General features: G+C 43.1%; 1 protein-coding gene across 1 annotated transcript in view; it reads left to right on the top strand.

Moving 5' to 3' along the window:
* LOC148525182 (uncharacterized) overlaps nt 1–5,471 on the top strand; it is a 47,325-nt gene extending 41,854 nt beyond the window's left edge. Inside the window, exon 5 of the mRNA XM_088471132.1 lies at nt 5,188–5,471. Within this exon, the coding sequence (XP_088327258.1) occupies nt 5,188–5,471 (284 nt within the window). The remainder of the gene's footprint in view (nt 1–5,187) is intronic.
* Nucleotides 5,472–12,176: the final 6,705 nt, after the last annotated feature.

Below are 12,176 nucleotides of genomic sequence, written 5' to 3'. Positions count from 1 at the left end.
AGGCCCCACAATGAGCATACAGCAATAATTGTGGTTTTTAATTAATTAAAAATTAACAGTAACTAACTTTGATTTCAAATTTTTTTAGTTGCCTCGGCCGTGTTTTAATATGCTTGTATGTAAAATTTCACGATCTTGGCTTGTAAACTGTGGATTTGTATAGAAAGACAGAAGGACAAATTTTTGCTTTTATATAGTAGAGATAGATTTCTTAACTTTCTCTAAATCATTACATTTGCTTCAACCCGCTCATATTTGTTTCAACTCAGATGCAAATATGTGCATCATCTGCAAAAAGGCATCTTCCCTCGTAGAACAAATAGATCATATCAATAATCTATATAATAATAGAGAATGGTGTCCCTCCAAGCCAATGGCTCTCACTGCCGCAACAGAGAGGGATCAGACCAGCAGAGGAGAACCCTGCGGTGGCACTAGTGATGGCCATCAGTGGGTTAACCATCTATGGTATTAAACCATGGATAGAGAACCATCAATGGTTTTCACCCATCAATGGTTGCCCCTGTGGGTGGGCACAGTAGGCCACGGTCCAATCAACATGGGGGGTAGGGCTTTGCGGGCCACCAGAGGATGGGGATTATCTTTGTAATCCCCTCAATAACTGGGGAAAAAACCCCAAATATTGTCTCCCAGTCTGCCATTGATGGCGGAGGACCTTCAAATATCTGTTACCGATAGTGAAACCACCTTCAATTACAGTAAATAAAAGAGGATTGATCCCTCAGTTACTCCACTGGTCACCAGCCCTGGGGACTGTTTCACCTTTCTTCTTTTTTTGCTTTGTATTTTTTCATTTATTTAAATATGAATAACTCTAACTGGATATAAGTCATGGAATTTTCTTTCCTTCCGTTATGTGACTTGGGACATAATGATTGGAGAAAAGTATCCTGGTTCACGTGGAATCGAAACATGATGTTCGCCCGAAGAACTACCTTGTCTTCATGTATGATAAGGAATGCTCTTCTGATAACCCTTGCTAATGTAATAGAGACCAGGAATATAACTATACTTTAAAGAGAAGTCCTCCAAAGACTCAAACAGTGATTTTGAGTCTAACAATAAATTGATGTCCCAGGGCACTAAAGGTGGAAGAAATGTAGGTCTAATTTTTTTTTGCTGTCTGGAAGAAAGTTATATTCATAGGGTACTAATTAGCAGCTAGCTTCTTATGCAGCAGCTACTTAGTACCATCCCACTAGTGAAGGACTGTCCCACGATCAGAACGTTTATCTTGATTAACATACAAGTTTGTATGTGTGTTGGGAGCAGGGTTGGATAAAGGGGGGGCAACAGGTGCGGTCGTCCCAGGGCCCCCACACACAGAGAGGCCCCCACCTCTAGTGCACCTGCTGAAGTGGGGGCGGAGCCAATATGGTGTGTATACTGTATATGTGTGTTAGTGTGTATGTTATATATAAAATATACGTTTGCTTCATATATACAGTATATATATATATATATATATATGTGCGTGTTTAACAGAAGGCAAGTAATGGGGGGGTTAGGGGTAGGCTCCATGTGACGGGGGAAGGGGGGTAGGCTCTGTGTAGTTTGGTGGTGGCCATGACATGGCTTGCTACGAAACTGAGGTGCCTCTGGCCCGAAGGCGGGGTTATAGGAGGGAGATCCTGTGCATCCTGGGAGAAAATTTTAACTGCGTGGTGCTTGGATGATTCCCATCACCATTCTACTTCTGAACCCATAGAAGGTCCACAGGGTGACCTTGGGGATTTCCCAAAGCAGTACCTTCAAGGGTGGAGACGCTCCTGTGCAGAAAGGAGAATCCACCACCCAAAGGAAGCATCCTGAGAGGCAAAAATAGCAAATGCATAATACCTTAAAAAGGTCTGGACAGAGGACCATGTGGCCGCAGTACAAAGCTGAACAGCCGAGGCGCCACAGCGAGCTGCCCGCGAAGGACCCACAGACCGAGTAAAATGGGCAGTAACAGAGGGCGGCACTGGAAGGCCCTCATAAGCGTAAGCCTCAGAGATCACCATGCGACTCCCCTAGCCAAAGTTTGTGTATTGGCTGGCCATAGGGAACTGGTAAGGTCCTGAGGGCACATACCACATTCAATGAGGCCACACCTGCCGAGAGGTCTGGGGAATTAAAGGCCGGTACCATAATTTCCTCATCATTGCGGAAACTAGAAACCACCTTAGGAAGGAATCCAGGGCGAGACTGAAGCACCACCCTGTCCTGGTGAAAAAACAGAAAAGGGGGACAACAAGAGAGAGCCTCCAACTCTGACACCCTTCGGCGGAAACAATTAGCCAGAAGAAATATAATCCCAGTAGTAAGCCATTTGAGATCCACTGAGTCCAGGGAAACAAATGGAGGGCCCCGGAGGGCACAAGGACATCAGCCATATCCCAAGGCGCCACAGGAGGGACAAAGGGCGGCTGGATGCGAAGGGCCCCTGTGGGAAAGTGCGGATATCAGAAAGAGGAGCAATCCTTCGCTGGTACCACTTTGAAAGGGTCGAGATATGGACCTTCAGTGTAGCAAGGCAGAGACCAAGGTCCAAACCCGCCAGCAGGAAAACCAAAACTCTAGATATCTTAAACAGCTGGAGGTCGTAACCTCTGGGACAACACCATGGAAAGTAGTTAAGCCACACCCTGTGGCAAATCCTGACATAGGCAGGATTACATGCACTGAGCATGTTGTTAACCAGAGAGCTAGAAAAACCCTTGGGCCTTAGGTGGGATGTCTCAAGAGCCACACCCTCAAAGACAGATGACCCAGGTCCGAGTAAAGGCAAGGACCCTGAGACAACAGGTCCAGCAACAGAGGCAACAGAGTGTCGAAGATCCGAGTACCAGTGACGTCTGGGTCATGCTGGAGCCACCAGCAGGACAGTGCCTCCTTCTTGTTTAAACTTCCAAAGTACTCGAGGAAGAAGGAAGATTGGAGGAAACAGGTACACCTACTGGAAGGTCCACCTGACTAACAGAGCATCTACCAAGAGAGCTTTGGTGTCTCCTGTCCTGGACCCGTACACTGGCAGTTTGTGATTGTGTCAGGAGGCCATGAGGTCCACGCCCGGAAGGACCCACTTGTCCACTAGGAGCTGAAACACTTTTTGGTGAAGAAACCATTCCCCTGGATGCACGTCGTAACGGCTGAGGAAGGCCGCTTCCCAATTGAGAACTCCTTGAATGAACACTGCCAATATGGCTGGGAGATGACCTTCCGCCCATGTCAGAATGTGTGACACCTCTGTCATTGCCGCCTGACCTTGAGTTCCTCCTTGATGGTTGACGTAAGCCACGGTCGTAGTGTTGTCTGACGGAACTTGCATGGGCTCACCGTGAAGTATGAGTCTGGCTTGTTGCAGGGCCCTGAAGACCGCCCGAAGTTCCAGTATGTTGATTGGTAGGTCAGACTCCTCTGCTGTCCACCGAAATGAGTGTGGACCCGTCACTGCGCCCCAACCCCAGAGACTGGCATTCGTTGTCAGAAGGACCCAGAACGGAACCCAAAAGGGGCGCCCCCTGGCGATGTGCCCCGTCTGCAGCCACCAAGCAGGAGACAGACGCACCTCCAGAGAGAGCACCATCGTATGCATCTTTATCCAATGGGGTAATCTGTCCCACGTGGAGAGGATCAATTTTTGCAGAGGCCGGGAATTAATCTGGGCATAGTTCTCCATGTCAAACGTCAACAGTAAGGAACCCAGTAACTGCATCACTGAGTGGATGGACCCTCGGCGATTGTGGAGGTATCTGCGTACTTGCGTCTGCAAAGTGGAGATCCTTTCTGTAGACAGAAAGATCCGCTGCTGTTGTGAATCCAACAGAGCTCGCAGATGTAGCATCCTTTGGGATGGGATCAGGAAGGACTTGTTTCCAATTGATTAGCCACCGTGCATCTGCAACACAGATATAGTCAGCTGTAGGTGATGGTGAAGTCCCTCTGGAGATCCTGCCAATAGTAAAAAGTCAAGAAAAGTATTAATAATCTGAGCGCTTCACGTATGAGAGAGAAATGCTTCAACAGGTTAGTACATGTATCTAAAGCCTCTTCTTCAAAATATACTGGTCTGCCCAAACGTCACAAGAGTCACTTGCTGCTTTCTTCAAATACACTGAAGGGCTTCTTGTTCCTCAAAGACAAATAGTGGAAACAAAAGAGGGCCACAATAGTGTAATACAATTTTATTGAGTGGCAAATGTGTTAAAATAACAATGAGGCTGCGTACCAGACACACTGGTGTATAATAACACCATCAAGCATATTGTGTCATAATGACAGGATACTTCCTGGGTTCAAGAATCCACCCTCTCTGCCTTGGTCTGGAACAGCTACTCCTCAGAATAATCACCAATGCGTTTCAGCTATCAAAGAGCCTTTGTCAAGGTGTTTCTGGGCTAGACCATAAATCTTCTTTATATCCCCCTTCATACAATTTGATTGGTTGATACACTCCCTCTGTGTTTAATGGGGCTAATGCTTCATTCCAGATACATTCAGTGTTAATCACTTACAGCACCATGATAAATACCTTGTGTGTGTCCCAATCTTGTTAGTTGTGTGAAAAATTTCTTTATAATGTTTGAAACTTAGATCTCTGTGCTCGCGTGCATTCCACCGCGATCTCCGCGTGGAACGCACACACTTCCGCTCTTTGCACCCGGAGGTCGTCACCTCCTCTCTGAGCTGCGTTCCACAGATATTGCTGTGTGGAACGCATGTGTTTCCGGCCACTACCGGAGGGCCTTCTATGATTGCACCCTCCAGAGCTGTCCTATGTCCACAGCGTTCCACCACACCACTGTGTGGAATGCATAGACTTCTGGTGTTTGTTCTGTTGCCATGGTGATGCAGAAATTTTACCTGTGTATTGTTTGTTGAATCTATGGTGTACTGTGGGTGCACACCTTAATAACCTGTTGAAGCAGTTCTCTCTCATACGTGAAGCTCTCAGATTATTAATACTTTTCTTTACTGCATATCTTTTCACCTTTATAATCTGTGCTGCATCATGTTGGGGTATCGGGACCAATGAAGATTACTATTAAACACAGTATTCCAAGCAGGAAACATACATAATAATTTAGAGAATTCATTATCAGAAGAAAACCTTGACTATAACATGAAGAAATTAGAATTTGTTTTGTACAAAGAGTAAATTATGGTGTGAAACTGCCACATTAGAAAAATATGTGGCAGAAGGAATTATACCAAAGGGTCTCATAATTAAGAAAATTCCAGCAGGAAATAATGAGAGCAAGGAATTTTATTTAAAATGGGACAAGATCCTAGAGGATTGTTCAGTTGCTCTCATTAATCTCATCATACAAGAAAGAAAGAATAATCTAACAGAAATAGAGGAACAACTCACGAGACTTACGGCTCTGGTACAACCTTATAGAGAGCAGGAAGAATATCAAATATTAGAAAAAGATATGAAAGAAAGGATACTTAAAAAAGAAAAATAAATTATTCTGAGAAAACAAAAAAAGTTTTTAAGAGATAGACAACGGGGAGGATAATCTTAAGAACCCAGAACAAAATAATTAATTCCCAGATAGTATGTTCATACAAGAAGGGAACATTAGCACCCCCTGCGATTGTATAGACGAAGAAAGATTTACATTCAGAACAAATGATCCAACTCCATCTAGATTTAATTGGAAACGTAAAGATAAAAGGAGGAGGGAAAGACTTACTCCATATAAAGAATCCAGATCCAGTGACATCAAAAAGTATCCTAACACAAGTAGGAATAGGAGACCTTTGGAAACACGTCATTATGAAAAATATCACAGAACATCATTCATTAATGATCGGTATATAATCAAGGACGAATGGCATTCAGACCAATATCGTCCTGATAAAGGAAGGCCAACCAACAGATTCAGGATCCTGAATTACAAGAATTTTTTAGACTGGAGTTGGAGAAGGAGCAAAAAATCTTAGATGAATGGATTACTAAAAAGAAAAAGAAATGTAAGAGGGGGTCTAGAGGGAAAGGGACCAATAAAAACAAAGAAATCCCAGAAAACAGGGAAACCGTTACTGAATGCGTAAACCAGATTGAAACTAAAATTTATAATCTCAGCTCACACACCCTTTGAAAATTTGGCCCTACAAAAGGGACTAAAATTTGTCCCTGCTTCAAAATTGAATAAATTTGAGACCTACGTAGACCTTCAAAAATTTGTGAGAATAGTTTCCCTAAAAAACTATTTCCTTAATCAACAATGAGTTGAGAGTAGCAAAAGAGAATTTTTTAAACCCAAATCAAACTTCAATCCCACGTTTAATCGGGGATGCTTCATTGAAAGCTTCCAAAATGCCATTTGTGAAGAGTTAGATGAAATTAAACCAACTTGGAAAAATGTTAAGAACAATTTGAATAAAAAAGAAAGAGAAGCAATAAAAAGTCTAGAAAGCAATGAGATGATTACGATTAAACCCGCAGACAAAGGGGGAGCATTGTCATTATGGAAACAAACCAATACGAGAAAGAAACCCTATGTCAATTGAGTGATATAACTACTTATAAACTATTGAAAACAAACCCCAGTGATAGAATTGAGAAAGAGTTGGCGAGATTGGTGGATAGATATAAAGAAGATAACACTATTACGGAAAATGAGGCCAAATATATCATTAAGGATAATCCCTCTTTTCCAATCTTCTGTATACTCCCAAAAATTCACAAAAGTTTAATTGACCCCCCGGGGGGGCCAATAGTGGCCAGCACGGAGTCCGTGACTTCTAATTTGTCACACTACACAGATTTCCATCTACAACCCGAGGTCATAAAATTTAAATGTTACATTAGAGACACCATGGACATTCTCACTAAAATTAAAGATCTGAAATGGCAAGAAGACTACATTCTAGTGACAGCAGATGTGAGTAGTCTCTATTGAACATACAAAAGGCATAGAAGCTACAAAATTCTTTTTAAATCAGAGCAATATGAGTGGGAAAAAATAGATTTTATTGTAGATAGTATTTATTTCATTTTAAATAACAATTTCTTTTGGCATGGTGGCACTTTTTATGAACAGAAGAGGGGGACCGCTATGGGAACTCATTTTGCCCCCTCGTATGCAAATTTATTTATGGGCCTATGGAAAGAAGAAAATATATGGACCAATAATGAATATAAAGATAATATCAAATTATGGTATAGATTCATAGACGACATCATATTTATTTGGAGAGGGAATTAAGAAGATTTGACACTTTTCTGTGACAAATTAAATCAAAATTATTTCAATATTGATCTTTTATTTAATTACAGTAAAACAGAAATCATATTTTTAGACCTTAATATTTATATAAAGGAAAATTGCATTCACACAAGAAATCATACCAAACCAACAGATAGTAATGCATATATAAGTACGAAGAGCAACCATCATCCAGTTTGGCTTAAGAATATACCAAAAGGCCAAATTAGGCGAATAAGACAAAACTGCGCGGAAAAATAAGTGTTTTTAGAACAAGTAGAAGTCCTGCAAAATAAATTTTTGGCTAAGGGCTATTCCGATAAAGAGTTAGAAATTCCCATTAAAGAAATGGAACAAATCAATAGAGAATCTTTGTTGGTATCTAAAACCAAAAATATAGATCATAAGAAATTAGATATACCATTCATCACAACTTTTAATGGACAATACAAAGCTGTGGAAAAATTGATTAGAAAGTATTGGTACCTTTTACAAAAAGATCCAGTTTTAAAACCATTTATTTCAGACAAGCCTTCTTTTATATATAGAAAGTCTGGTAATATAAAGAACAGATTGGTAAAGAGTGCAATCCCATTAAAAAGGACTAATATAATTAAATCAAAAGGATTCTATCGTTGCAGGATGTGCCAGATGTGTAAGAATCATGTAACACAACTGAGCAAATTAGAAAAATATACCTCAAATAATACTGGAGTAGCATATGATATTACGCAATTTATCACATGCAACAGTACCAACTGCATATACTTGATTGAATGCAAATGTGGTCTTCAGTATATAGGACGTACCACTCGTTCTCTAAAAGAAAGATGGTCCGAACGTGTAAGAAATATTAAAAAAAGAGTTTGATAAACATTTAGTATCCAATCCTTTTAAGGAACACCACAATATTTCCATTAAAGGAATCAACAAAGTGATGGGTATAAGAATAGTTGAAAAACATTGGAGAAAAAAGAAAATAGATAACAACTTGGCTCAAACAGAAATGAAAATGATTTATGAAATGGGAACCCTTCACCCGAAAGGAATGAATATGGATTTCGAGCTGGTTTTTATAATGGTGTTTAAAATGGATTTTATATGGTTTTTATTTTTTATATAATGGATTTTAATTAAAAAATATTTTAACATTTTTTAACAGGCAAAACCACATTATACTCTATTTCCCTTTTTTCCATGCTGCTTAAACCAATCTTTCCCTGTTTTATGGATCTTTATCATATATTTATGTATACTCATGCACTTTATTATCTGTAATTGTGTGTCCCTTTAATTGGTTGTTTTATATTGAATAATTATTTCATTAAGGACCTTAAAGATCCACCTATAGATTATGATTATGGATTGGGAGCCACAGTAATTCATTGGAGATTCCTGAAGTCCTTATTGTATTCCAATATATTGTTGTCAGGTAACGCAGGAATTTCTGCATCACCATGGCAACAGAACACACACCTGAAATCTATGCGTTCCACACAGTGGTGTGGTGGAACTCTGTGGACATAGGGCAGCTCCGGAGGGTGCAATCATAGAAGGCCCTCCGGTAGTGGCCGGAAACACATGCGTTCCACACAGCAATATCTGTGGAACGCAGGTTTGACAGCCCTACTGGAAACGAAAGGCCTTGGGAAGGCCTGACCTGTGAGTTAACCCTGAGGACGTAAGGATCGAAATGAGAAGGTGCAAGGCTTCATAGAAGCCACAGCCAAAGGCATAAACGCAGAATTAACCACTGCCAACGCGTCCACAATCCTGTCCATGTCAGGACTGAACAATACTTCTCCAGTGTATGGGAAGCATTGTAGGCCTTTCTTGGAAACAGCCTCTGCCGTACAAGAACGCCACCACCTGGAGACTGATATCCAGAGCAGCCTTCCCAATATGTGTGGCTGCATCTCTGATGTTACCAACCAAAAAAACCTCTGAGGCCTCAGAAGCATTTGAGAAAAGGTATATAGACTTCCGTCAAACCTCCACCTTCCTAACCTTCAGGGAAGAAATGGAAGGCATAGGTAACGTTGTATTTGTAATTAACCATATTACATGGCCACTGCAGGGGACAAACAGAAGCTGATTGAACAGAGGAGTTGTTCGACAACCTCTATGACCCAGACGACTGACAGTTCACACCAAAGCAGGAATAGTAACCCCAAACCGAGTCAACATCTCCAGTGCAGGGGACTCAGGGTTAGAGACATCCGCAATCTCTCCATCATCAGATGCCATCTCAGAGATGTGTGTGGACTATGCTGACACCAGAGGACACCTAAATGGCTTAGCGGCTTTCTCCTCCTGCAAAAAGTATGTAGAGCAGTAGGGGCAGCCGCCATCTATCCCTGGCAGGGGCACAGGAAGAATCTGCATAGCAGTAATCTGTTGTGGCAATCCCTGTGAGGGAAGTAAACAGACTGCTGTGGTAACCCTATAGAGGGCAGACCAGGTGGCACGGCTAAGCGTCCCGCAGTAGTAGCCAGGACCTAAGATAAAAGGAAACCCAAGTGAGTTCCTGCACAGGGACCATGACATTAGAAGGGCCTGGTGGATTATAACCCCTTGCCCATTATCCATCCTGTACCATCTCCTCCTCACTTAAACCTGCAGCACCTGACATGCAAAATAGCAGAGTGCACATTATAGACCCTTCCAGACGTAGCTGTAGACCAATGTCGCACACAGTATGGCACTGTATATTATACATATATACATATATATATTCATATCATACTAGCTATGAAGGCAAAAGACCGGTCCTGTCTGATGCTTTGGCAAGCTGCAGGAGCTTACTGATCAGATATGGCAGAGTGCAATACCCAACAGTATGTGACAACTCTCACAAATACTTAGCTTTATATATGTGAGGTATTAGAAACACCCTGACTACACCAGTTAAGCAGGGCATGAAAGATAAAGACAGTTGAAGAAATGACAGTTTGAAAAAAATAGCAGACAAACAGTGCTAGCATAAGTCACATAAAATGCAGGAAGTAACCTGCACCATGGAATTATAATCAACCACACAGACTCAGTGTCTGGTAGGCAATAGTGCTGCATACACTGACCCTAAGGGGAGAGGTATGCAGGGGGACCGGGCACACGCTGGTCAGGGAGAACTGCGACATTGCCAAGAAAATGGCCGCCGGAGACCGCAGAGATGTCGTGGCCCAAGGAGGAGAGCAGCTCAGCGTAGACAGGCCACAGTGGAAAGGTGCGCTTTAGCTGAGAGGAGGAGCCAGCTGTTAGACAGGGAAGGCTGCCTCCCCTGGCCAGCGTTTAACCCCCGGGATGCTGGAACTTACAGCGCAACATCCAGCAGTGTCCCCGGTAGCTTAGTGGAGACGCAGGACAGCACTGGCTCCACTTGCTGTCATCCCCAGGGAGCCCCCAGCCCTGGAGGAAAATACTGTGATTTCAGCGGGTCACCTGCCGCTTACCTGCCCCATAGCGCCCAGGAGCAGTCCAGGTATCCTCTGGGGTCCCTGCTAGTTGAGACCCCTGAAGGCCCACTGAGATCACCAGATCAGTACCGGCGTCTCGGCGCCGGCGGGGTGACGGAGCAGCAGCTGTCTGCTCTTGAAGAATCTTCAAACTTCAGGGGTTGTTAGCAACATCCCCACGGCGTGTAGTGACCCGACTCCTGCCGGGCACCCAACGAAATTGAGGTGCCTCTGGCTCGGGGCCGGGTATAGGAGGGAGACTCAGTGCATCCTGGGAGAAAATTTTAACTGCGTGGTGCCTGGATGACTCCCATCATCACCTATACCCCAAGGTCACCTGTGGATGTTCTATGGATCCTGAAGTAGAAATACAATATTTTTGGGGCATGACTGTAGAAACAATCACCATCTTCAGATGGCGTTTGCTCCCGCTCGCAGCACACACCCTGATTCTTCTCTATGGAAAGGAGTCCCGGGTTGCGAAGAGGGATCCTTTTGGATACCTTCCCCCTGTCCGGCTCCTTCAGCCGGACACCAGGGATTTTGTGTGCCTGCGTGAACTCTGGGTCACGCAGGCGCACTAGTTTCACTGCTCCGAAAGGACCAGTGAAAGCCTTCGGGGAGACAGCTGATTTTTGGATCCGCGCTGGAGCAATGATGAATTGCTCTGGTGCTTGCAGAAAATTAAAATTTTAATTATCAGGATACGTTCAGACCCCCATAATTAACATAATGAATAGACCCATAGTCTTAACTACTGCAGCATCCACTTTTGGTGGGGGTGTCCCAAACTTTAATCTCCTCAAAAGAAATGGAATACATATACCAATTTGGAATTAGACTGGTGGAGCTGTGTCATCATCAGATAATAGCGATACATTGGAATCCACGTGCTGCACCCCTGATTCCCATCCATAGTGTTTAGCAAGACTGTGAAACCATCGGTAACATCGAGTAATATTGCAGCCTCACGCACACTTGCACAAGCTCTGACCTTACTCAGGAATTGCTAACTTCATCTCAGGCACTGTGTACTCGAGCTGCGAATGGCATTGCAGAGGCTACTTTATGCAAACCCCTGCAACGGCGTTCAAAGGCACCCGGATGCCTGCGTTTCGACGACCACCCCCTGTCACCACCCACAAAGGCCACTTCCTCTCTATCACAGTTTGGTGGGTATCTTTATTCCTCCCTGTTAGGTAGTGTGCATTTTCTTCATATGTACACCAATAGCCATGGTAGATACAATGTAAATTTATGCCATATAAAGTCCATAATATAAATAACAAAACAAACAATAACTAAAATAAACACTGGCCAGGATAAGGTCAGTTCCTTTCCACTCAATTCAAAATCCAAATCCGGATAGAACAATGAGAGAAACAGGCGGAACGTACCTTATCCTGGGTCAGCGTGGTAAAAGCTTCCTGTGGACACTGCTTAAACCGACATGTATCGAGACCATGTGGTAAATTTATCAAAGATCGATTTGGCATTTTGA

Source organism: Taudactylus pleione, unplaced genomic scaffold (genome assembly GCF_031769625.1).
Source record: "Taudactylus pleione unplaced genomic scaffold, aTauple2 ptg000110l, whole genome shotgun sequence".
Classification (NCBI taxonomy): domain Eukaryota; kingdom Metazoa; phylum Chordata; class Amphibia; order Anura; family Myobatrachidae; genus Taudactylus; species Taudactylus pleione.
This window is presented reverse-complemented; position numbering and strand designations above follow the sequence as displayed.